The 27,482-nt window shown below is 41.3% G+C and overlaps 1 protein-coding gene across 2 annotated transcripts in view; it reads left to right on the forward strand.

Moving 5' to 3' along the window:
- Positions 1 to 844: 844 nt before the first annotated feature.
- pkn2a (protein kinase N2a) overlaps positions 845 to 27,482 on the forward strand; it is a 34,722-nt gene continuing 8,084 nt past the window's right edge. The window contains exons 1-10 of one of the 2 annotated variants that reach the window (XM_084731517.1): positions 845 to 1,174; positions 11,452 to 11,616; positions 11,956 to 12,091; positions 19,335 to 19,489; positions 23,615 to 23,744; positions 23,832 to 23,977; positions 24,247 to 24,460; positions 26,126 to 26,311; positions 26,526 to 26,635; positions 26,834 to 26,977. In XM_084731517.1, coding sequence (XP_084587643.1) covers positions 1,154 to 1,174; positions 11,452 to 11,616; positions 11,956 to 12,091; positions 19,335 to 19,489; positions 23,615 to 23,744; positions 23,832 to 23,977; positions 24,247 to 24,460; positions 26,126 to 26,311; positions 26,526 to 26,635; positions 26,834 to 26,977 — 1,407 coding nt within the window. In that variant the 5' untranslated portion in view covers positions 845 to 1,153. Of the gene's footprint in view, positions 1,175 to 8,873; positions 9,052 to 11,451; positions 11,617 to 11,955; positions 12,092 to 19,334; positions 19,490 to 23,614; positions 23,745 to 23,831; positions 23,978 to 24,246; positions 24,461 to 26,125; positions 26,312 to 26,525; positions 26,636 to 26,833; positions 26,978 to 27,482 lie in introns of those variants that run through there. The other variant, XM_084731515.1, reaches the window with a different exon arrangement.

A 27,482-nucleotide genomic window follows, 5' to 3' on the forward strand; every position in this document is an offset into this window, starting at 1 on the left:
GCTCTTTTCTGTCTGAAGTCGACTGATGTACAGTCTTTAAAGCCCCAAACCCCTGGAGCATAGTTTAATATAGGTGAGATATTTGCTTCATAGAGTTATGAGTAAGGAAAATACTCAAGGTCCTTACATAATCTAAATTTGTTGACAACAGACCTTAACCCTTCCCTGTTAGCTGAATTTATGTCTGCAGAGTGTGGTTGTTCTCCTGCATTAAGACTGCCATGGTTCTAAGAGTTTCACAGCCACCGTAGTCTTTGTCTTGCTTATATTTTCATATCTTATTTTTTTATATTTATTGGTTCTTCTTTGTATTTTTGCTATTCACTTTGCTGCTGTAACACTCAAATCTTCCCCATTGTGAGACTATCAAAGAGATATCTTATCTTAGCCTAAATGCTTTAGCTTATTTCCAATTGTAGTAAATGGTGTGTTACAATTGCCCCCTGTTACAACTGACCCCACTCTCCCCTACTGTTAGAGCAGGGCTTTTACTTGCATTGAAGTACTTTTTTTAAATAGACGTATTGTTGTTGCTTTTACTGAAGAAAAATATCTCAATACTTCTTCTGTCACTGATTAAATGGCACACATGGAAGTTTGAATTCTCCATGTGGGGTTTCCTTTGTCTGCAAATAAATTTTTAATATATTTTAGCCTTAATTTAAAACACCCTGACCTGAGATAAATGTTTTGTTGCTATTGTGGTGTTTATACCAGGATGGCTTCAGGTTACTATCATGAGGTAAGGCGAGCCTAACTAACTTTATAAAGTTTAGTATCACATGTGTGTTAACTGTCCGGACAGAGAGCAGCCCGAGCAGCAGCAGCAGCAGCAGCCCCGCTCCTCTGGGCGGACTCTTCCACTGTAACCACCGCCTCTTTCTCCAACTTCACTGGGACAGATTTATGCTCCAGCTTTCTTATTTATGAGCACCAGTCCAACCCTCCAGGACCCCTCTAGGACGGTGTGACCGCGTAAATGAAGTGTGAAGACGACATGGGAAGCCCCGTGTACCCGAGATGACCGATGATTTGGTCCAAATAATCGCTTCTTTTTGTCGCCAGAGAGGGAAACTTAAAACAAGGCTTGTTTTTGGAGTTCCACCTCCCCTCCTCTCTCCCCGTAGGATTTGATTCAAAGGCGAAAACCAAGATGGCCGCCGATTCCGTGCAGGTAGGAAAAGTTGACAACTGTTGCGAAAAGTGCGCAAACTTTCTCCACAGACTCAATTATAAGTTAGTAAAGTATTTTATTTCATTAAAGTCGAGTCGCTGTGAGTGTATGGTGTTGTATTTACGTAAAGGGCCTCCAACAGATCCCAAAGGGTTGTCTGGGAATTATCCATGGATTGAGGCCTGGGAAACAATTATCCAAAGTAATTTATCCTGAAAGTTTTAAACCGGTAGATTCATGCGGAAGCGAACGCGTTAATTAAGGTTGTTTAAAGTTTTAACGGTTAGTGTTGCTATAGGTTACGTCAAATAATAACCGTTAAACGTTAACTCTCAGCTCTGTAGCTTAACGTCAAGTTAACCTGCAGTATTTTGGGGGAAAATAAACAGTGTATTTGCGTATTTACACACCGGTAACGCTATATTTTCGGGTTTGAAATGTGTATTCGCAGTGTGAATAAAGTGCAAAGTGTTTTCATGTTTTGTAAAGAGCAAGTGTTCACTGGTTTAAGTTTTTTCAAACACGTTACAGACCGGATGAACTCTCAATATGTCACCAGCAACGTAACACAAGCCAGAAACTGCCCCTTCCAACATGCAAATGCACGTTTTTATATCTCTTTAAAACAAAATTAAGTGAAAGTAAAGCCTTACACTCCTGTCTCATTATTCTCTATGAACAGCCATGACTCACTGACTAATGTGGTTTCACTTGAGTGACGTCAGACCTGAAATACATTTTTTTTTTTTTTATGTCAGAAAGTTTGTCCGGGATGAGCAAACTCATCCCGGGCTTTATCTCGTCACGTTTTAGGTGAAACCAAAACGCTGCTTTTGCAATAGCCTCCAAAACTTGTCCTTGTCTTAAAGCTAAGACCAGTCTGATTACTCACACACTCTATTATTCATCGTTTCAGGGAGCACTGGCGGGGAAATGGCTTCACCAGATAACAAAGTTAAGAAATATTAGTTTAAATGTTTCTTATGGTGGCTGGTGCAGCAGAGTATGGCTGTGCAATAAGGCTTTTATATATAAATATAAATATAAATGTTTGAGCTATGCTGTGATAAATGATAGATATGTTAATATATAAATTTTCTCTAAAATAACATACTGTAAATCCTCTAATACTAATAAAAAAGGTGAGTCACACGAGATTTTTTGTGGTTCCCAAAGTAAATAAAAGACTGTGGAGGAAATTCTGCAAATTTAAGATTTATATATCTGCAGTACGTCTTTTATAAAGCATTTAAGATGTGTTTATTGTTTAACTGATGAGAAGAAAAAACAACAGCCAGTTAATTCTGTCTAAATGCACTCATTTTGTCTCATTTATTATCATGTAGGCTCAAATGTGCTATGTTGTTTTTCCTGATAGGAGGAAACAAAAACAATGAGATGTCCTGTTAACTCAGCCTAAAAGAATTTATTCCTCTTTTATTAAGTTTTGACGTGTGCATATGTTTTCAGTAAAGCATCAAGATAATGTAAGGTGATGTAAAAATGGTCAGGAACATTCATTTATGCACAAATTAACTCTTACCAGAATGTATTGATAAGGCTTATTGTGACTTAAAGTCGAGATGTTTTGTCCTTTTCAAAAAATTTGGTTCCCAGGAAAAAAAAGTTTGGGACACACTGTCTTAGAGAATACGATGCATTGCTGTAGATTGAACTACCCAACAATATATAAAGATTGGACAAAATCAATACTGTGGCAATAATGTAGGGATAACTATCAGTGTTTTCACAAAATATTAACTCAGTGAGATATTTAGTAAATAATTATCAGTAATATGGATATAATTGCTAAGTTGTTAAAGGAAATTACAGAAGAGCTAGAACAATCTGATAAGTGCAGAGAATTTACTGTAACACAGACTTTAAAACCAGGAAAAGACTTCACTTATGCCATATCATGATATTCAGATTAGACTGAAACTGAACGCTGCAGCAGCAGGTCGTTGTTGACCTGCTGAGATACTTTCGCTGAACTAGGTTAATCATAAAATTGCGTTTTATAAGGATCCAGTGTGATTTGGGGGGGATTTTTTGGCAGAAATGGATTATAGTATTCGTAAGTATGTTTTAATCAGCGTATAATCACCTTAGAATGGAGAACAGAAGTAGCAGTTCCTCCATCCTCCATGTTTCTGCAGTGGTCCAGAATGGACAAACCAAACACTGGCTCTAGAAAACCAACTTTTGCATTTTTTTGTGAGTTTCGCGGCGACTGTAGGTTCTCCTGCACGCTTGGAAGGGGAGGGCGATGTGAGGTGTTTGGCATCTGCAACCTCACTGCTAAATCCCAATCAATCCTACACACTGGTCTTTTAATGCTTCCTGGGGCTGCACAATTAATCTTAACATTTATCAAAATTGCAATATATCCATTTGCAGTAACAGAAACTTAAAATTTTTCATGAAGGAAAACTGTGTGACAAAACGGGATTATAATGAAGTACTGTAGTGTAATGTAGAAGTGTCCTGGCCCATAAATCTTGCAGCCCTAATGTTAAAATTTTTTTCCCCTCGACGCAGCACAATGAATAATATTTTCTACAGTGGTCTTATACAATTAAATAGTCAGAGTTGCCCATATTAAACTGAGTCTGAAAACAGAACGCTGATGGCAAACTGGGTGTAAACTAGACCAGCTGTTTCCTCTCGAGTATGAGGATCATGGATAAAGATGTCCTTCATTTGGGATTTCATCATAATATTGGTAATCTGAATAATTGAGCCGATCACTAAAGCCTTACTGTTTCATGTAAAGTTAAACTATTTTATTATCAGGGCTGGACGAAAATGGTTGACCTCACGTTTAGTTAACGGCAGTATTCTGCAGATATTAATGTATATCTTGATGAGACAAAAGGATGAAAAGTTGCATTTGTGATAATCAAATTGATGATCAGTGATAAGGTTGTCAAAAGTGTCTGTACTTTAGTAGTTTTCAAAACCACATAGTTTAAAATGATGCAGTACTAACATTTGATAGTATTTAAACTACTGAAGCTTTAAAAAAAGAAATTATTCAAGTGCTTATTCAAAACCTCAGTTCAGTCTTTATCGTCCTGCATGAAATGTGGCTTGCAGCAGCAAAACCAACAATGTTGTGTAACTCAAACTGGTCCAGCGCTGTGTGCAGGTTGTTAATTAAAAACAAGAAAAGAACAAAAAAATTATCCCATTTTGTTTGCCAAGGACTTTATTCTTTTTGCTTTGACATCAAAAGAGGCATCGCATATCGTTTTTAATACTAGTATTACTAAGTTTAAGTTTAAAATTCTGGTATTGTGACAACCTTACAGTGCAATGAACCTTCAAAATGAAAACACGTCACACAACTCCTCTCCAGTACACCATGTTTAATTTACCAACAGTTTTCAGGTATCTTGGCTTTGTCAGTGTGATAAAACCAAAGTATAATAGTTAGTTATAAAATTATTGCTTATCAGAAAATGTTATTGCCTAAATGTTAATTAAATTACTGAATGGCTGTGGCTGCCTGCTGCTAATTTTGTGCCCTGCCCAGCCTTCTGTTGTATTCCTAAATGAGATCGTAGTACAATTTGCATATTTTTTTTTTATAAAGACTTAAAATACCATCTGGAAGTCATGCTTCCAACAGAGTTGTTCCAATACAAGTTTTTCCTTTCAGTTACCAATTCTGATACCTAAACTTAGCCAGTATAGCACCAATTGGATACCAGTATGATATGGTTGCTACTATTGTTGCATGGCTCAGGTTAAAAAAAATCTGGACTACGTGACGCAACTGGGAAACACAGGGTCCTGTTTTGAGAATCGGTGCATAGCTCCACAAACTCACACATTTTATTGTGTTGGAGTCATTTCTAATACTGGGATCCACAACTGACCAACCCTAGCTTTCACTATTAAAAGATGCATCTATGTTTAGCCAGCTAAAGCTTAGCTTTTATCACCACGGTGGTTTATATGGAGTGGAACCAGATCAACTCAGCAGAGCGACAGGTGCTTCAGTGCAGTTTATCGCACTCCTTTGTGACACTGCAGCCTGAGTTTTCTGGACATACAATAAATCTACTGTTTTACCATTAACGTTGGCCTGAAGTGCAAGACGTTACCTACGGTTTGACTTGGCGTGGGATATGTCTAAGGCTCGTGTGAAGGCTGCATTTGTAGGATCTGCGTTTATTAGCCTGCGTTGCTATTTCTGGTCGCAGCGGAGCACCAGGCTGTGGCCAGGCACTCCGCAGCCAGCTGCAGGGGTAAGACGGCCCGGGTGTCAGGTTGTAGGCTGAGATAGGCCTCACGCAGAAATGGCAAGGGCTTGGCTTTTTAAGCATGAGCCTGGATCGTGCCCTCTACTTTTCCATTGTCCTATTGTCTGAATGGTGCTCTTGTTTTTGGACGTGAGGCTTTCAGGCTTAAAGAGCAAGTTAACCTGCTTACACACGAGGCTCAGACCTAATGTTTGCTTTTACCTCACAGTTTCCTTTCATGTCTTAGGCACCAGAAGAGCTCTTTAACAAGTTCAACATGTGTAGGTTACAATTGCCCTACCTTTGTAAGAATATTATCTACGGTTTTATTAAATACAGGTCCTATATGGCAGTCTGCAGGTCAGTTAGAGCTCTGAATTGTATTATTTTTATTTTGTAGGGATGAACAGTCCCTATTTCACCCTCAAATAAACTGAGCAGCTCTGTAACTTGACCAAAACATGTAGCTAAAAAGGTTTTAAGATGCACTCTTTTTATTTGTTGTGAGCCTTGAACGTTTCACAGAGCAGCTAGCAGAGCCACAGTGACAAGAACAAGTTCCCTCCATCCATCAAAAACTGTATGCATTGTGCTACGAGTGGAAACATTTGCTTACAATTCCTGCTTCACTCGTCTTTGAACCTAATAAGTCTCGAGTCTCGCTGTGGCGTCATTCCCCTGACAGGGCAGTACATTCGAGCAGCAAGAAATGATAAGGGCCATACAGGTAAAAGAGCAACTCAAGGAAGTATTGCACTTACAAAGAAACAAGAGGTGAAACCAATCCTGTAAATGAGCGGCCTGCTCTCTTTCTTCAGCTGCAGTTTCTTTGTTTGATCTCAAATTAAAACGCAGTCCTTGTGGGTCCTACTAGCTGATTTATTTCCACCTTATCTGATCGGCCTTTCATGGATTTCCTTGCATTGTTGCGCTGTAAAATAGGCCCTTTTGGGTGTCCTCATGCTGTCCTCATACCACATTGGGCAAACACAGCTACAGTGCAAACAAGTTTTGCAAGGCAGTGAGCTGAAGAAGAGAGCTGCCCCCCCCCCCCCCCCCCCCAACCATTCTTCCACTTCCAGGAGTTGTGACCTCCATTTTACCTATGAGTCATCAAGGAGCCTCTGGACCAGGATATGTGCAAACTATAGTTTCCTCTGAAGTGAGCACCTATAGATGAGAGAGGGGGGTTTCACAAGGGCTGGACGACAGTATGGACTGAGCCCATGGAAATCCCTTATTGTTACCAAACCTTATGTATTTTCCTAACACAAACCTATCAATCATAAGTAGTGTAGATGACTTCAGGGTTTCCCCCAGGTAGGGCTTAAAGAATTATGATAGAAGTACCCTTAAAGTGATACAGATACCATTTTTTTTTCCATACTCTGGAACATTTTGATGCCATCTAGCACGCTGAACTGCCAACTCTGTCAAATACACCATTCTTGGCTTCACCACCACAGACTATATGTGGCTGCAGTAGTGTGCAGTCTTGCGGTGATTTGCAGCAAGCGAAACCATGCAAATGTTATTTTTTTCAAGATCTGGGTCCAAGGCAGATATCACGGAGAAGTTTAAGTACTACATAATAACAAATAACTGATTAGCTTAGGCACCCAGATTCTGATGCGTCTTGTCTCATGATTGGTTGACCCTTCCTAAATCCCGCCCCTTTTCTCTATGTGCTCCAGTTACAGTTGAGCAAGCCTCAGCCTGCTTTCTCCTTTTCTGTTTTCTGGATTTAGAAATGTTATGTGCTAGGCTCTGGGATTGTAAGAAAATATTGATACATTTGAGTATCGCAATGTTAGATTTTGAAATTTGCATCAATTCTACAAAACACTATATCGCGATACATGCAAAGATTTGTGGCAGATGTTCATTTTGAGTTGTTTAGACCCCCGACTGCACAAAAGCATTGTTGCTTTTGTCTATCTTCACTGTTCTAATTGCATAAAAAAAACTTCAGCTCAGATTTTATGTTTATGGTGGCATGTTCTGTATGTGTTTACACTTTCCCTAAAATTAGATGTAAAAATAGCAATATATCATCTTGCTTACTGTATCACAAAATATCACAATATATTGAATTGTAACCCCTTTATTGTGATGCATATTCTATTGCCAGATTCTGGCCAATACACATCCCTACTAGGCTCATCTTAAATTTACCAAAATGCTAGCTAACTAGCTAGCTAATTAATCATTAACTAGCTAGTTATCAAGTGTTTTGCTTACTTAAGATCTCACCCCCAGTGCAGCTTTTACAGGAAAAGGAGAAAGTTGACTGAAGTGCTAAGTTAGCTCAGCTGAGCAAAAACAGGCGGGGCTTAGGGTTGATTATGAACTAGTCTGACTAACTGGTTGCACGCTCCTGGTAAAAGTTTGCAATTGGTTGCTTGTGACAAGCGCCATTGTGGCACTGTTTGTGTTTTGAAAGTCCCCAGGAAACAAGAACAACCTCTGAGCTGCAACATTCGCACTGAAAACAGCAAATTAGCACCTGGGACGCTAAAAGTACGAATGTAAACAAGCAAACAGCTGTTACCCTTTTCTTTTTGCAGTGACGTAGTTCTTTCAATGCCTGGGCTCGCCTCCCGACGTGCAAATGTTCCACCAAAACAAATTCCCTCTCACCGCTGTTGTACTTTGCAGCAGCACCGTTGGTGCATCCTGGGCTCAGCACCGCCGAAGACTGTGATTGGTTTAAAGAAATGCAAACAAAGTAGAGCGCCTTTCCCTCTATTGCAGAACGTGTATGTGAGGAGATAGACCTTTCTCCAGAGGTCTGGCTATGAAGGACTAATTATGAACATTGCATATGAATGTTCAGTAACTGTGGAACACAAGGGGTGGGACTTGGGTTGGTTGACGGCCCAAATAATAGCCACTAAATATGATGGCTTCTGCTAATGTGGCCTCTCTTCTTGCAGAGGAGGTGGATGTGGTCCTTGTTTGAGGCGAGGTGGCCTACCTCAGAAACAAAACATTGTGGGGGAAACCCTCTGATTTTCTGTGGAACAACAGCACAGCCTGTATGGTGCTTTGCTGGCTTCTGTCTTACAACTGATAACCTTGCAGGGTTCGTCCCTGACGAGACTTTAACCCACCGCTCTGTCGTCGTTTGGGTGTCAGAGCTTCTCCTCCACCACACAAGCTGCTGTCCAGGGGGTAGGCCACAATGGACAGCCAGTGTTGTGTTTTTAGCATGGGTTAATTTTAGACGCAGTCCTCTCCCTGGAGTGAGATTAGGTCCCATTCTGGGCTGCTCTGACCTCACAGAGTTAGAAGCTAAGAGGGATTTGGCCGTCGCTGCTCAGACGGTTTATCTTCCCCGTTGATGTCAATGGTGTGTGTGTGTGTGTGTGTGTGTGTGTGTGTGTGAGAGAGAGGGGGAGAAAGGGCAAAACAAGAGAGAGGTGTGGAAAATCGGATACTTGTGAATGAGTGTGGCTTTGGTCGGAGCCTCTGCCACAGTGTAGCCTAACTTTTGGGGTGAAGGATATCATCCTGCTAAACAACAGTACTTCAGTGGAGGTAGTTTTAACTGGTCAGCAGAACATGCGTGGACGAGTGGGTTCAACTGATTTTGAGATGGAGTTGGCTGAAACCCATGAAGTTATGGTAAGGCAGATAAATTAGTAAAGTCTAGAGATTTTCTCCTGTTGTTCTGATCCCTCTTTTTTAACCATTCTCTCCTTAGATAGTTGTAATTTTTTACAGTTGCTCTCTAATTTGAAGCTAATTGCATTAAATGCGACTGAGTGTTTCTGTTTGGTTTTCTTTCTTTTTAAAGTAAAATTTAATAGTAAAGTCATGACGGCTTTGATTCAACAAGACGCAGATCTCGTGGTCGTCAGTCAGAAGCGGCGACGCGCTGCTTTTCACATCTCATTATGCCCTCATTTTATGAATGGACTAAGCTAATTTCCACACACTCAAACTCTGGCACAGTTTCAGAGGCTTTCAGAGGGCAGCGAGTTCTGCCTCACCTTTACATTTTACATGTTGAGTTGGTTTTGTTATCAGGAGTCACATACAGAGTTTGATTTTGAGTGAGTGCACTTTTTCAAAACATCGAAGGTCACAGATGTGGCCATGTATATGCATGACCGATTGAGCGATTATTAGTGCCAACATGAGGGCAGACTTCGTATTTTGGTTTGTAATTTGTCCTGATTGAGCTATGGTGACTCGTGCATTAACATTAAATGTTGTTTCATAGTTGTAGCCATGTAAAAATTAAAAGATCGTGTTGTGCAACTTCAGACTTAAAATCTGAAGATCTTTTCAAACCACAAAACTTGGATTAATGAACTGTGTAATGAAATGGAATAAATTGATTATTCACAGTCACACTCAGATAGTCACACACACACACACACACGCTGTGATCAAACCGGAGGAACGTCATCAGTGTGCCATTGTATTCACGAACTTTAAAGCCGAAACATTTCAGGAAGTGACTTCTAATCCCTCTTTAGTTAAGGTGACGGCTTTAAGGTTGCAGGTAAATGGTGACTGACAGCAGCACTGAAAACACCGCGCACGGAGGCCGGCTCAAGTTCAAAACAAGCCACTACACCGGGCTGACCTCTGGCTCAGGTGGTTAAATATGTTTGGTCACAAGATATTTACGTAGTGACGGGCGATTATAGCATAACAACAAGGTGTTTTGTGATATTCTTGATGATGTGACAAAATGCTGGAATATAGTTTTGATTAGAACTCACAGTATCTGTTGGTTCTCCTCGTACTCAACTGCATCTGCTTGAGGTTTTTAATAAGTTTGTATTGCTCCTTTTTGTTGTCACAGTTTCCTTGTCTTACATACAACTGTGGTTTGTTCTACATCTGTTTTTTTGTGACCAAACCGCTTCCACACCACTGCAGTCACCTCCACAGTGGAGCCGGCAGGATTGTTTCACTTTTAGGCATGTTTGTTGTTGCTATGCACAACCGTATGATGTCATTAAGATAAGATAAGGTGATCCTTTATTAGTCACACAGCGGGGAAATTTGCACGATTACAACAGCGTCAAATAACAATAACAAATATTTTAAAAATCTAACAATATATATTTAACATTATAAAACACATTTTATAGGGCTGAATAATATGCAAAACACCCAAACAAATGTATTACTATTATTTTGACAGACTGCAATTGTGATTTGATTCAGAATGTTAGTGGGAATGGTAATTTTTGCACTAATTTTTCACTGGAAAAAAAAAAAAGAAAATTGATGATGATTATGATGTTAATATTTTCTGGTTTCTCTACTACCTTTTGACAGTTAACTGAAAGTTTTTAGGTTGTGGACATTTGAGGACATCATCTTGGGCTGAAATAAATTTTTTCACCATTTTCTGGCATCTTATAGACCAAACAACCAATCAGTTGATCGTGAGAATAATCGACTCATTTATCAACAGTTAAACTAATAATTAGTTGCAGCCATACGTTTTATCTTTATTAAATTGCAGCTTCTGCCATTTGTATACTGCATTTAGCCATATTGCTATTTTGATAAGAGTTTGATTGATAGTTCAGCCCTATGATGTCACACACCCCTACATTTAAGTCGCAATAACTTTCAATACATTCGTTTGAAATATTTTCAATGTAGATTCTCATAGAAATCATTATTATGTTAATCTCCTGATGCTCAGGTGATGCAGATTTCACACAAGTGTCGTTAATCAGAAAAACTATGAAAAAAAAACTATATATGAGGAAATATGTTTTGAAACATTGCAGGTTGGTGCTGTACTTTTTGTTCAGTTCATATTAAATCCTTTGTGTTAAATGCTGCTCAGAAAACTGCCAGTATACACAGTCTATTTGTTGACTGAGTCACTGACCTCTCTGTCCTCTCCTCCTCCTTCTCTGCTATCCCATTTTCCTCTTCCTACTCCTCCTCCCTTGCTGACCTCCTCTAAATTACATTCTTCCTCTCATCTCCTCTTTTTTTTTTTCCTCCTCCTCCTCCTTCTCCTCCTCCTCTGCCGTCCTCCTTCAGGGGGATGCCAGGGGCCAGATGGTGGCGGAGCGACTGGGTCTGGGACACAACCTGGACCTGTCCGACACCATGGTCCAACAGAAGCTGGACGAGATCAAGGAGCAGATCCGCCGCGAGATCCGCAAGGAGCTGAAGATCAAAGAAGGTGCCGAGAACCTGCGAAAGGTAAAATCTCCAAAAAGTTTCTCTCAAAACGGTACTTTGACTATTTAGTATTCACTTCCATGAAATTCAGAGGTTTTTATTCCCTAGTGTTGGTCATTTTTAAAAAAACACTGATTCCTACATTTCCCATAATGCAACCAATTTTTTGTGACACCCTTCCTGGTAAACGTCCCTGCCTTTCCAACTCTGTGCTGCCAGTTTATAGTCTTCAAGGCCAACCTGCCAAAGACTTGACAAGTTCATTCGTACTCCCCGTGATTAACAAACAAATTATTTTCCCTTTAAATCTTTATTATGAGATAAATTGTCAAATTTGCCCACCACTCTCCTCTTCCTCAGGTCACCACAGACAAGAAGAGCCTGGCTTACGTTGACAACATGCTGAAAAAATCTAACAAGAAGGTTGAGGAGCTTCACCAGGAGTTGCAAGAGCTCAACGCCCACATTGTGGTCAAAGACCCTGAAGAACTGCTAGGTAACAACACAGTAAACATTAACCGAGTCGTAAAGATAGTTGACATGAGCAAATCCTACAGTGAAATCGACATCTGTGCAAATGTTTCATTCTTTTAGCTGTGTGCTTTTGCATCAGCTCCATATTCCTTGTATTAAAGCATTGAATTGCTAGTTTAAATACCATAATTTTATATTTATTTTGTTTATTTTGCAACTTTATTTTTAGTGGTGTCAAGCAAAACGAGTGTGTTGAGATGGGCAACACAATATTTGGACAGGGTTTGTCAGTGACATTTGTCAAATCTAGATAGATGCATATGTAATATGTTAGGAAACATGTTTTTTCCTGTAGAGCAATATCGAAGTTATCTAATTAAATAATCATTGAAAGTAAAGTTAATAGTACTGTGTGCTGAGCGTGACAGCATGTAAGGTAATTTATGTCTGACCATAGTCAAAGTATTTTTCTATCAGCTGTAACTCTGTTGTCTGAGATTCCTCAGGCCTGGTAGCTCTTAGCAGGGATTAGCTTAGCTTTGAGAGTTACAAATGGCTGTTGTGCCAACAACAGGACAACACACTTACCAACAACAGTTTTCTGGGTCATCTTGTTTAGAGCTTCAGTGATGCTGAAGTGGGAGCTGTCAGCAATCTCTTGAAATTCCTTAGAGTGGCCTGTGTGTTGCTTTTTTTAGGCACTTTGCTAAATTTATTGCGTTAGCATGTTTTGGTAGCACTGTTGGGCTGCTTGTATCTTTTTCCTTGTTCTTTTGCTTCAAATGTGAAGTAATTCCAAACAGCGCTCCTGCTATTTTCTTTGTAAACCAAAACCTGTTGCAGAGGCTCTGCCCCTGCCATCTTTAATGAGCTAACTGCACAGAAAACCCTCGCCAGGTACCACCGTCTGTCATGAGCTGCTATATTCAGTCGTGACAAAACAGACAGCAAGAAACCGCAGCGGGTACTGATGTATCAATACTGCAAAAAAAAATTAGTATTTCAAATATCCAGAATTGATATGTATAAAAAAAATCTGTATTTTTGACTGGAGTCTAATCAATTAATCAGTTTGAGTCATTTTTCAAGGAAAAAAATGAGCCAGAATGATCTGATTCCAGCTGGTTTCTTTAATCCTCTACTGAAAGGTCAGTTTTCTTCATGCAGTTTATTTGATAATTGCAGTCCAGCTGTGCTTGGTTCGAGGGTTTTCCTGCAGCCATTTCTGTGTGATGACTCTCCTGCTAACAACCAAAACTGTTTTAAAGAGACTGATTCTGAGCCATAAGTTTATCTGGGCTTTTCCCAGTTGTAATGTCACAAAACGGCAATCAGCTTCTCTTCCATCTATTGTCATGATCCCCTCAGCATTCTCTCCAAATCAGCCGGTTTATTGCGTGTGCAAAGTGTGGCCGGGTAAATGAGTTTGTCAGTGTTGTGTCAGAACAGCACCTATACGAACACACAGAGCACATTCAGTGTTTGGAGGTGACTCACTCTCCAGAGGCTGACATTGTTGCATTCCACATTCCTCCGACAGTTACAATGAGCCGTCGATTGTTCCCCTCCGAGGCCGTTGAAAGCCTGCTCCTGTGCGTTTGTCAACTACAGTGGAATTTGGGAAGAGTTGACCACAACAGCGGTGTGCGTCCAATGTAGTTTTGTTACAGCCGTTGCCTTGTGTCGCATGTGTCGGTGGCGAGTGTCCGGGTGAATTCAGGAAGAGAAGGAATGGTATTTGTCTGCCTGTTGCCACCACATCCCCCCGGTTCAGTTGACATTAGGAAGTAGATGAGGAGGGATGTGTGTGTGTGTGTGTGTGTGTGTGTGCTGGGGGAGGGAAGGGAGGTCGTCTTGGTAAATGGTTATCTTAAGTGGGAACGAATTTAGCCTGACTCGGTGACTCTCTATCTGATGAACGAGGGCTTTCTTTTTAAGTGACGGAATGGCAGCGGAATGTCGCCGGCCATCGCAAAACGATGGAGGAAGGACGGAGGCCAGCTCAGCTCCGCGGTCATGAGATGGCTTGTTGATGTACTCGCTTTAGCTCTCGAATCTGCAAGACATGGCACTTGTTCCCCGAATTAGTAGGAAGGAGTTGCTCTGCCTCTGCGAGCAGACAGAATGTGTTTTTGTTCCAGGAGAAAGTATCGAGGGGGCTCTGGTTATTCTCCGCCGCTCAGCTGAGGCCAGAAATGGACCGACTGACTCGCTCTTGGGCTCCGTCTGGCAGCAGCAGCTCCTCTGACGCAGGGTCACCAGTCAAGTCCCTCTGTCACATATTCTGTCATTCATGAAGAGACTTGAATAGTCTGTTTTCCTTCTAGTCAGTGTATTATGGTGACATTTAATCAATCCACAGTCCTGTCTGTAATTATATTTTAGATATCAATAATAGCATTGCATTCTCTCCAGTCAGAATTGTAATTAAAGACAGTAACATTCTTACACAACTTTACAAAAGTAGATTTAAAAATCTTTAAAAAGTACAAGTGGCATGGTGATAACATTTAAAGGGACTGTTCAGATTATTTGGATTGGGGTTTTGTAATGTACTTATCCACAGTCAGTGTATTACCAGTATTGCCCCCAGTTTGGAGACACATAGGAGGCTACCAGCATGGACAAAAATGAGCAATGTACTGCTGTGGACAGGAACAGCAGCAACATGCATTTTAGCTTAGCTAAAAAACATTATCAGATCAAGTGTGCGCTATATTAAGAATATTTTCGCTGCTTTATCTTGCAGTCAGGCAGCTTTTTCTGACGGGAAACCTCTGTCACGTAAGCCAAATATCACTCTGTCTCACTCAGCTTGTGACTTGTTGTTTTAAAAGGTTTGATCAGTTTCACTCAAGTCACACAACACAAACACAAACTAACTAACCGATCGAGGCAGTGGTAGAGCAGCAACTTGTGTCTTCTGCAAGGTGAAATTACTGATTTCACCGATGGAGAAAGAGGGATATTTGGCTTGTGTAACTGCGGCTACCCATCGGGAAAAACCTGTCGGATGGCAGGTAAAGGAGTGAAAATATTCTAAATGTAGCATATGCAAACTGTATTTTTTTTTTTGTTTGTTTTAGGTGAGCAAAGCACATTTTACTGCTGACCCTGTCCACAGCACTACACTGTCACAATCATTGATACTCCTGCTGCTTCCCTCGACTGGAGTTGCATCAACTGACATCTACCGTAGGCAATAAACTAACTATGGACAAGTACTTCATGCAAACCTACTTCAAATAATCCGAATTATCCCTTTAAAAGCTGTTGCAGATATGGGCTATCAGTCCTCTGCAGCGGCTGCCGGTTTGGTTCCCCCCTGCAGTTCGTTTGCTGCGTGTCATCCCCTCTCTCTGTACGCTCTCTCCTGTCCTATACTCAGCTGTTCTATCAAAATTAAGGCATAAGTCCAAAAAATCATCTTTCTGTTTGCATGTTTTTTTCATTTTGGATATCTGAAAATAAAATTATGACCAGTAATCTGAAATCAGAGCTTTGCCTAGTCAGGATTGTGTTGCAGATATTCACATTCAGACGTGAATATTTGAAATTATAAGTCCACTGCACATGAATGAGTACAATAACGTCGTTTGTCCAGGGAAGAATGTCATTGGTGAAATATGAAACGTTCTTTTTGACTAAGCAAGAGATGAATTGCAGATATCTATAATACACGTCCAGCGCAGCTTTTAAATGTTAAAACAGCTGGACGTGATCGTATCACATCTCAAGTGACTCGCGCCCACGCCAGTTTTAGGTCCACTTCTCCAAATCGTGATGTAATTGTTTAGAGAGTATTGTGTGCGTGCGTGTGTGTGTTTTTTCTCGTCAGATACAGATGGGGTTAATCTGAGGGAGGGTTCCCCTTGTCAGCTGTCCAGCGGTGACATCAGCCCTGCAGCTATTCAGTAGCTCAGTATCTTGTCCTCTGGCCCAGCGTGGGCTGAAGGAGAAAGAGGAGGGCGGAGGGGGTCCTTGAATTCTTGGCTGGATGCGACCTTGACCAAACCACACACACACACACACACACACACACACACAAAGAGGAAAACCCCCGAACGTAGACTGGATGACACACACTGGATGCACTTTAGCACGTGTGCCTCTGTCATTTTCACAAACGACTTTCTCATGACATGACTTAATGTGATTCTAATGTAATCACTGTGACGCTACTGAATCTTATTATGCAATGTAGATTATTATAAAGGCTGAAGTCAGTTTTGCCTCAAGCCCCTGTGAAATTCTCACCTTGCCCCACAGGATTTTCTACATTTTCTATGTGGCTTGGATGAGAATCTACAAGTGCCCACTCTGTTTTTTCCCGTCGAGCCTCGCCTCTCTCTCCCTCTCCCTCTCTCTCTCTCTCTCTCTCTCTCTCTCGCTCGCTCTCTCACAGAGTGTGTGTTTGTATACGAGAGGGTTGCCCCGGGGAAGGCCGACACATCCTCCCCTCCTGCCCCTGAACAGAAACCTCAGCGGTGATGCTCTCTCAGCTTATTAAGTCTCATTAGATGAATCATTTGGACTTTCAGCTCAAAGAATCACATGCTTCCTTTTTGCCCATATCCCGCAGGTGTTCAAAGGAATCTTAAGACGCCGTTTTGATGAAACATTTGGAGTGAATGAATCACAGACCCGCCTGCTGGTTATTGTTATCTGTGTTTGGCAGAGACGTCCAGAATAACTGATTTTCTCCACCGCTGTTATTTCTGGTAATGCCAGTAAGGCTCACTCAGATGGACTCAAGACACCTTCAGGGAAATCTGATTATTATTTTTTTCTACATCTTGCAATTAATGTTAGTCCTACATATTTTGCAAATATAAAGAAGACAAGTACAAGACAAAATAAAAGTTTTAGCCACATTCACAATGAAGCAAAACTAAAAAAGGAACATAAAGAAACATTTTCATTACAGCGATCATTATTTTACTTAAGGTGACAATGGCAGGGAAATTATTTTGTTTACACCAAAAAGTTAGTAAATAATAATAAATTATACAGATTCTGTGGAAAAGTATAGCATCCATTTGGTACAATATGACTGTAATCTGCAAACTTGCAGCTTTAAAGAAAATGTTGATTTCTCTTTTGCATAAATATCCTTTTTTTCCTGAATGTTTTTGCGACATGTTTTTTTGTCGTTGGACAAGGATTGCATGTGTTGCGGCTCTGGCGCCTCTTTTTCTGAGTGTGTACCGTGTGGGACCTTTCTAATAGGAGCTCCTGTGTGACACCACAGACTCTGCAGCTGAACTTGCAAGTCAAGTCAGGAGAAGTCAGGCAGGTTTTCTTGCCCACCTCACCTGTGTGTGTGTGTGTGTGTGTGTGTGTGTGTGTGTGTGTGTGTGTGTGTGTGTGTGTGTGTGTGTGTGTGTGTGTGTGTGTGTGTGTGTGTGTGTGAGAGAGTGTGTGTGTGTGTGAGAGTGTGTGTGTGTGAGAGTGTGAGTGTGTGTGTGAGAGAGAGAGAATGTTTTGCACTGATCAGTCTGGGGAGGGGTTTTCACCTTTCGAGTCCAGACATGACCAAAAAAAAAAACAAAAAAAAAAAAACAACAAAACGGTGAGCTCATCGCCCAGAACTGTGGTCCAGCTCAGGGGATAAAAGACACTTATTCTCATTCTCATTTTGTGTGTCTGTGTGTGTGTGACTAACTGCTTGTGCAGCTCTGAATCTTTAATATATTTATATACAGCCCCAACAGCACAGTGTCATCCCAGCTGCTTTTAGGGACCGGACAGAAAGCAATATTAAAAAAAGTTTGAAATTGACATAGTTGTTACTATTATCATAACTGTTCACACCCCATTTGCATACAGTAATGTCACTGCAGTTGTAGTGGTGTAATTGTAGTAGTCGTCTGCAAGTTCACACTTGTTTTTTGTTTTGTTTTTCAGTTACTCAGAATAGAGACGGCCGCAGGGTTTCCCTCTGCTGTCGAAATTTGAAAAGACTTCAGGAGAGAGAGAGAAAGAGAGAGAGAGCCAATGAGATAACAGAAAAGTCTTTTGAATTAGCAGTGACTGGCTTTGTGTTACGGTTCCTGAGTGAAAGCATCGTACCAAAAATCAAATTCAAGTCGAACTGGATACTACGTGCTCTGGGTTCACCTCTGATGTGCTACAATCGCATGTTTCTATTTTCTCTCTGCATAATCGAGCCAAGAAGTTGTGCAAACGCGCATCTGATCCAATTGAAAGTCATCGTTTATTCATCTACTTGAAGGGATGGTTTGGATTATTAAATGTATGTGTGTGAGGTACTTGACTGTCAGTGTATTACTTACAGTAGATGCTGGTTGGCCCACCAGCATGGAAGCTGAGAGCAATGAAGGGGTTTGGACAGGGTCAGCAGCAAAAGGTATTTTAGCAACTTAGAAAAGGCCCACCTAAAAAAAAAATAATGTCAGTTTAAGTCTATGCTTTATTTACAATGTTTTTACTGCTTTACTTCTCTTATATAAGCCAAATATCACTCTCTCTAAGCCGACCAAACTCCACACGCAAAATAGCTAATTTTGCCTTGCAGAACTCTGAAGTTTCTGGTCTACTGCTCCCTCGGTCTGTTTGTTTGTTTGTATTATTGTGTGACTTTGGTGTTTTACAAAGATAGGCACAAAATAATGCAAACTAACTAGTCCAGCTCCTCCTGAGCGTCGCAGGAGCGATATTTTGCTCAAGCAACAGAGATTTCCTGTTGGAAAAGGCTTTATGACAGCAAAGTAAAGCAGCAGAAATATTCAGGCTAAAAATACCTTTTGTTGCTAACCCTGTCCATGGCAGTTCATTGTTTGGCTTCCATACTGGTACTCCACCAAACTGTTTGTAATACACTGACCATTGATAAGAGCCTCATAAAACCCCACATAAAATAATGTGGATTTTCCTTTGATGTCACGTCTGAATGTTGCTGACTTGTGTTGTTCTTTCTGTGTTGAGAGAGCGAGTCAGCTGGAGCCTTGTGCTAACAAACCTCATCAAATTATAAACAGCAGACCTTTCTGAGTACATTATGAGACTACTGAAGTTTCTATCTGGCGTGTTTTTGTAAACTCATTCTACCGAGCTGCAGGACTGTTTAGTTAACATCAAAATGGCTGGTGGCCAGGAATAGCACATGCATGCTGAGTTGCTATTTACAGTCGGTGTATATTTGTGACAAACTCCAGAGGCACACAGAGAGTCATATATCTGTGGTTGTTTCCAGAGGACCATAAGGTGGTAACGTGCTTCTTTTTTTTTCCCCCTTTACCCAGAATGCCCTTTGACTCCAGATACACCCAACAGCGAGGCAAGAATGTGCACCAGCAGCAGCCGCCTGGCTGCCCTGAAAAGACAGAATGACATCGAGCTCAAGGTCAAACAGGGAGCGGAGAACATGATTCTGATGTACTCCAACGGCTCCTCCAAGGTAGGATTCATCAGAACGGGGGCGGGGGTTCACCTGACATTCAGGTTAGAGCGGGTTCACGTCAGGCTGCCAAGTGTGTAAAATCAGATATGTCAGTCATGTTGTATTTAAAGGATTTCAGACAAGCTGGTTCTTACTGCTGTAATCACCCAGTACATGTAGCAAAATTGTGACATCGCCAAAGAAATTTAATTGGGAAAGAAACAGGAGCAGTGAGACAATCATAAAGAATTTAAACCTGAATTTATTTGGTTGAGAAAATGAGAGTGAACAGTAAAATTATGACCCAAATCGTCAATTAGTTGACAGTCGCAGTTTGTAATAATCTCCCTAGTTCCACTCAGAATTATTTGTGCACACAGCTTTTTCTTTTTGCAATTTTTAGCAACCTTTCTGTTACAAAGGTGGGCTCATTTTCCATTTTACCTTCCAACAAAGTGAAAGGCTAGGATGCAGTGAGAAAAGCTGGATGAGTTAATATTTCACAGCTCTGACTTAACTCACATCACTATTACAATAAAATGAAGAACAAAACAAAACAAAATCCTTTCTTGTTCTTGTAATCATTTCCTGACCTGTTCGATTTATCTTGTGAAGCAGCAGGTTAGGAACCACAGCTTTAGATAATCTGGCTTACAGGGACCGTTCACCCAAAAATAAAAATTCAGTCATTATCTACTCACCCTCATGCCGACTGAAGGTCAGGTTTAGTTTTTTAGTCCACAAAACACTGCTGGAGTTTCACAGGAAAATGGTGCTGCACAAAAGGATGGTGAGCAGTCCTCAAATGGAAAAGAACAACTGAAATAGAAAAGAAAAAATATCCATAAAATGCCTCCATACTGCTTGCCTGGCGTAGTCCAAGTCTCCTAAAGCCCCAACATGCCATTCACTTGCACATGCACACCGTCACACCACACACACACAGTTCAGACAGTGTGCACATGAACGTGGCTCCAAGCTAAAGATCTACAGTGAAGGTTCAGTTTTTTCTGTTTGAAAACTGGTCACCATCCACTTAAATTGTTTGAGAGATTCTGCAGCACTCAGTGAGCATGAGGGTGAGTAGATAATTAACTATCCCTTTAAGTGTTGTTTTGTTTATTAACTGCCTACATCTAAAGTGTTAAAATATTTATTTATTTTGATGATTTTTTGGCAGGTCAAGAGGAGTAACAGAAGCCACCATAATACTAATTAATTATAGTCAGAATCATCAGGTTTTATTCACCTTTGATTCTGTTAAATTGGATTTACCTGACAGATGATCCAGATGTATTTAGTAGCTCAAAGTTGAACTTGCCTCATGTGAAATTCAACTTGCCACTTTTATTAGAAATCGATCTTTCTTTATCGTGCAGATCTTACTTCTTCAGTCATGTCTGTTAAAGGTGGCTTTCCTCCACGTCTTGCTGATTAATCTTGGTGCATGTGGACTGACTTTTAAAACTTAAGGCAACCCAAGTTTCTCTCGAAAGGTGCCGTGGTCGTGACCACATGAAAACTGGAGTGAGCGGGCTCATTCCCAGCATTGAGGCGAGTTTCCAGTCTGCAGATGGCAGAATGATACATGTTGGCTTTTACAGCTTCACCATAGGGGAGGAGGAAACATGAGAAGGCGCTGACACATGCTGTGTGTCATATGGCACCGCTGTTTGTTCACAAAGCTCTTACGGTCCTTGTGGCTCCTCTAATGCTCAGGGAGAGAAAAACTATAATTTAGTTGGGAGGTGTGTGTAAGTCACCAGGACTAATAACAGCTGGAGCGCTGAGAGCCACTCATGCTCGTCTTGGCTCCTGCGTCTGTCAGTAGTAATTGAAGCCACTTTGTAGTGGAGGTTTCAGTGTAGTGTAAGGTTTCAGTCGTGTCATCTCTGCTTTGCCAGTGATACACTTCTGCTCTTCTTCATCGTGTGTTTCTGTCAGATACGTCAGGCGTAATTTAAGGGGATAGTTCAGATTATTTGAAGTGGGGTTGTATGAGGTACTTGTGGATAGATGGTCAGTGTATTACCTACAGTAGGTGGCCGTCTGCACGCCCCGGTTTGGAGAAGCAGAGAGAGGCTCCAGGAAGCTAAGCTAAGGGTCAGCAGCAACAGGTGTTTTTAGCCTCTTAAAAAAAGGCCCAACTAAAAACAATCTATCCGTTTAAGTGTACGCTATATTTAGTGGGGGTGAATCGATCTTTTCTTTATGTAATTAACCAACTCGACGGTGGTGTAATTTCCATTCACACGCTAACAGAAATTAGCGTGGTGATCACACGAATGTTACCTGGACAAATGGAGCTGTGTTAACAAAAATGACATGTGTGCTCAGACTTTCAGGCTTACGTTCCCTCTGATCTGTGAAACACACAAACAGCTCACTCTAGACTCATCAGCTACAGCAGCCTGACAGGGTCAAATCTCACACGTTTATTTATTTATTTATTTTTTTTGCAATGGCAGCCTGGCAAAAGGCCAAATGGACCAGATATAATTTACTGAATTAACCCAACTAGACAAAAAATTTTGCTGAGTTTTTGTGTCGAAAGTGAGCGTGTTTTTTTTTATCTGCTGAGCCGTGATGTGTAACTGTAGTACAGTAAAAGGGACTGAAAACTGCCACATGACCCCCCCGACTGTCTGTCTGAGCAGAAGAGGTCACACTGTTTTGTAAGCGACCTCCTCAAGGTCAGACAGACAGACCCACCTTACAGTTGGAAATAGTCCTGTCCTGATGTCAGAGAGGAAATGCCTGCTGGACAGAGGTCTTTCCTGTGCACGGCGCCATCAACAACCAGGATTTAAAACTTGAGAGGAATTCTGGGTGGAGTTTGCTTACTCCGCTCCGTGTCCGTGTGTGTGTGTGTGCACGTAATAGAGGGTCAGCAACTACAACACACAATGAGATTCCACCTTCTTTTTTTTGATGAATAAGATTTTCCATGCGGTCACTCGCGCTTTAGCTCCAATTAAGGGCATGAACTGGCGTCCTGGCTGTTTGTGTTACACGCTCACGACAACAAAACACAATAAGTGTTGAAGGATGGTGTTCAGATCGTCTGCAAAGTCCTGATGTGCAGTTATTTAAACTCAGAAGACAAAACATTATTAAAGTCTGTGATTCAAGCAAAGGGCTGGGTGCCGAACTTTGAGACAAATTGCTTTGATAAATCTCATCAGCATCAGTGAGCAAAAAGCACGCAGCATGCTTTTACCAAGATCTGATATTGGTAGCAGCTGGCTGTCTGTCTGTCTTTACACGTCACAGAGGCATTCGGGAAAAACCATGTTCACGTTACACCCAGGTATCATGGAGATTTTTTTAGCTGTCAGCTACTTATCTGCACAGATAAGTAACTTTAAGTGAACTTTGTGCTGCTTGTTAGCCAAGCTAACCTGTTAGCTGCTTGTTGGTGAGTCACTACATCGTCCCTGGCACATCCTAGAAACCTGGAGCTCCAGTGGGGAGTGTTTCTGATGGCCAGCATACTGTTGCTTACAGACCGAGACTAACTGCTCTTCTGCACAGGGAAAGTAAGAGGTCTCACTCTGCCACTGTTTTCCAGTCCAACTACCTTTCTCATTCCTTTCTTCTTCTTTGGATTAGGTAGAATACTGTTTGTTCTTCAGGTTCCTTTTGACACTTATTTATGTTTTTCATGTAGTCCAACACTGCAGAAATATTCCAAGTTTCTACACTTTTCCTGTGTTTTCCTTTTGTTAAAATGGATTCTGTATCAAAAAAAGTGTTGTTCAGGAACTATTATTGACGTCTAGGTATCAGTATTGATATCAAAGGTTTTATGATGATAGCCAGCTCTGTTTTATTCAGCTGTAAGTGTGTTGATATAGCAATATTTCATTGAATGTTTGATTTCCTCTTTTTTTCACAGATCCCTTTGTTGATTTTTCCATGATAAGGATTACAGTTCATGTAATAAACACCAGACTTTATCTAGTTCTATCCATCTCCCTCAACCTCTGGTTCCTTAACTTAAAAAAGTAGAAAAGATAACAGACAAACAAAACAGAGAAAAAAAATAAAATATATCAAAGGGAAAAAAAGCAATTCACAAAGTTCAGTATGAATATAAAAACTGAGGTTATGTAACTGTTTCATGTCTGATTTGTTTCGTAGGATCGTAAGTTGCTAGCCACTGCCCAGCAGATGCTTCAGGACAGCAAGACGAAGATCGAGTTCATCAGGATGCAGATCCTCAAGGCCAGCCAGGCCAGCGAGCTGAGCTTCGACAACAACGAAGTGATGGGTGAGCCTTCGCCTGCCTCTATCACAGCTCACACAGGGTCTCACAAACAGTCGCGTCTAAATGAAATAATCCTTCCTTGTCCTCCAGACAAACCCATCATCAGCCCGCTGGACCTGCGGGTGGAGGAGCTGTGCCACCACGCCAAGATCGAGTCGGCCGTGGCCGAGGGAGCCAAGAACGTCATGAAACTCCTGGGCTCAGGGAAAGTCACAGAAAAGAGAGCGCACTCAGAGGTAGATGTTTGTGTTTGCACGTGTGTGAGTTAATGTCCGTGTAAAATTCACTTCTTCTACCACATATGTGCGCAATACATGTGTGCAAGTTCACAGGCTTTAAATGAACCTGATCCCTGCACCGCTGCTGTGCTCCACTAAAGTAAAATGGACCATGTAATTGATGTTTCTCTCTCTTTCCATCCTTTTCCACCTCCGCTGCTTCCTTTCCTCCCACCCTTCTGTGCTTCCTCTGTGCTTCCTTCCCTCCTCTCTCCTCCTCTCTCCAGGCCCAGGCTCGTTTTAACGAGTCCAGTCAAAAGCTCGACCTCCTGCGATATTCCCTGGAGCAGCGCCTCAACGAGCTGCCTAAAAACCACCCCCGCATCAGCAGCATCGTGGAGGAGTTGTCCCTGCTGTCCTCGCCGGCCCTCAGTCCCAGATCCAGCATCATCTCCACACAGAACCAGTACAGCACCGTGACTAAACCCGCCGCACTCACAGGTAAAAACACTTCAGCTGTCCCTATGCAATTAAAGACAAAAACCCAAAAAATAATCTTAAAAAAAATCACAGAATCCAGAGATATCACTGCACGTAAGGGGCAACCAACCAACATTAAATACCTGTGACCTTTGACCCCCTTTGGCTGTACTGCATTAAAAACTGCATTTAAAAACCCTCATATAAGAGGTTAGCACATGGACTCAGAAACACTTTGGAAACCCGCTGTCAGCAACAACAGAACATCCAGAAACACTGCAGACTCTTCTCTGGTGCTCAGGCTCATCAGAGATGGACTGACGCAAAGTGCAAAAATGTGCCATGTCCTGACAGGTCCACATTTCAGATTATTTTTGGAAATCATGGACATCGTGACCTTTTTACATCTGTGAAGGCACCACCGATGCTGAAAGATTGTAGAATAAAAGGAAAAACAAACATGAGCAAAGCATAGAAGCTAAGTAGAGTATACGTTTCTTACTCTACTGTCTTAATGTTCATGTTCTTTATCCAGACACAGATATGATGGCATCCTTGTTGTTTCCTGTGAGACTGACCCGTCTGTATCTCCCTCTTATTAGGTCAGGGACATTTTCCCTTTCTGTGTCCATTAATTGTTTATGTCTGGAGGGTTTCTGTTTTATATCAGCTGTTAGTCGTGAACCAGTGAAGTTTTGCAAAGATTCAGATCGCTTTTTATTGCCACCACTTCTGTCATTCAACCTTTCTCTTATTGGCATTTTCATAATCTGAACTGTCTCCAAAGATTAAACATGAATTCTCCTAAAATTTGAGAGTTTTTTCACATCGTGATAAGAGTGTAGAGACCGATCAGACCTCTGTGCTCACAGAATCTCCAACACTGCTGTTGAATATGAAGCTGTTTTTTTCATGTGAGGTGTGATTAAAAAAAATATATATATATTTAAACATCATGAACAATTCAGATTCTTTTCAAACCAATAAACAGACTGAGCTGTACCCTCAAATCACCTTTTTCATCTTTTTTGAAAGAAAAGAAGTTATAGGGATGTTTTTATTTTCAATAGTTTATCGTGCTCTTTAAAAACTCTTTTCCATCTCATTGTTGGCAGCCAGGTGACCTTGATTTTCAGCACATGCCATTCATTGTTACCATGGAAACACAGCTCATAGGTCTGAGGTAGTCTACAGACAGGGAAGCAACGATTTTAAAGGGACCAGTGTGTAAGATTTACAGGAATTTATTGGCAAAATATGGCAGAAATTCAATATGATATTCATAAGTATGATTTCATTAGTTTATAACCACTCAGGTACTTTTAGGATGAGCTGTTTATATCTACAGAGGTTGTGGGTGCTCTGTCATGGAGGCCGCCATGTTGCACCGCCATGTTTCTACCATAGGGTCTGACATGCTTGTAAGGGGAGGGTGAGGCAAGGTGTTTACAACCTGCAATTTCACTGCTAGATGCCACTAATTCCTACACACTGGTCCTTGAGCCCAAAATTAGTGAGTTCTTTATATTTGTGCAACTGACAAACCTGAAAAAAACAAGACAGCTCTCGCTGAAAGTGCATTCAAGCACATGGACGAGTTATAATGTGCCAAATAATAACTGAACGACTTGAACAAAGACAGATTGTGTGATTTATATATGGACATGTATCGTCTCTCATTTCCAGGCACGTTAGACGTCAGGCTCATGGGCTGTCAGGACCTTCTGGAAAATGTCCCCGGTCGTTCCAAAGCTGCGTCTGTCCCGCTGCCTGGCTGGAGCCCCAGCGAGACGCGCGCATCCTTCATCAGCCGAGCAAACCGTAACCGCGGCGTGAGCTCACGGAACCTGACAAAGAGCGAGGAGCTCTCCAGTAAGTAGACCTGATCTCGTACACAGTCTGGAAATAAGTAAATATTGCTAATTTCATTACATGGAGCTTCACTAACGTTACCAATAAGTCCACAGCTGGACCGTAAATAATAAAATGACTTTATCTGCAACACCACCTGAGTTACAGTCACAGTAAGAGCGTTGTTAAACTCATCAATACTTAACAATTGATGTGTGTGTGTGTGTTTCCTCAGATGAGATCAGCGCAGTGTTGAAGCTGGACAACACGGTAGTCGGCCAGACGAGCTGGAGGTCGGTCAGTAACCAGGCCTGGGATCAGAAGTTTACATTGGAGCTGGACCGGGTAACACACACACACACACACACACACACACACACACACACACACACACATTTCTGCCCTTGACCTACATCTGTGCTGTTGGCTCAGTGTTGTGTTTGTTTGGACAACACAGTCGGTGTGTTTCACATCTGTTTGTCGTGTGTTTGTTTGTTTGTGTGTGTGTGTGTGTGCATGCGTGTGTGTGTGTGTGTCCTGCAGTCCCGTGAGCTGGAGATCTCGGTGTACTGGCGTGACTGGCGTTCGCTCTGCGCTGTCAAGTTCCTGCGGCTGGAGGACTTCCTGGACAACCAGCGTCATGGGATGTGTCTGTACCTAGAGCCACAAGGGATGCTGTTTGCTGAGGTACAAACACACACACACACACACACACACACTCACAGACTGTTACAGGTCACATTGAAAAAGCTCCTGGTAGTTTTAATAGACCGAAAAAAAATACAAGAAGTAAGAATACACCAGAAACCTACAGGGGAAAGCTGAACTGTTTACTGAATTTTATTGACTGTTTCCAAATACAGAACAGCTGCTTTTCAAATCAAATTATACTACAAATTAAATTACTGTACTGTGTATAATTAAAATACACAATAATACTACTGTATATAAAATGAAGCTTACTGTAGTTTTTCATCTCGTTGGCTCGTTTTGGGCAGTTTGTCATAAACTTCAAGATAAAAAATGACTTTCATTTTTCCCGTCATGATTTCAATGTGCACACAGCGCCAGCCTCAGTTAGTGGGAAACAAAGGGGTTCCCATGTGGCAAAGAATCATGGGAACAAAGTAAAAAAGTAGGATTACTGTAGTTTTAAAATTGCTTAAAATTATTACAGATCAACAGGTCATTG

The sequence above is a fragment of the Lutjanus erythropterus genome, chromosome 12, assembly GCF_056507025.1.
Source record: "Lutjanus erythropterus isolate fLutEry1 chromosome 12, fLutEry1.hap2, whole genome shotgun sequence".
Lineage (NCBI taxonomy): Eukaryota > Metazoa > Chordata > Actinopteri > Lutjaniformes > Lutjanidae > Lutjanus > Lutjanus erythropterus.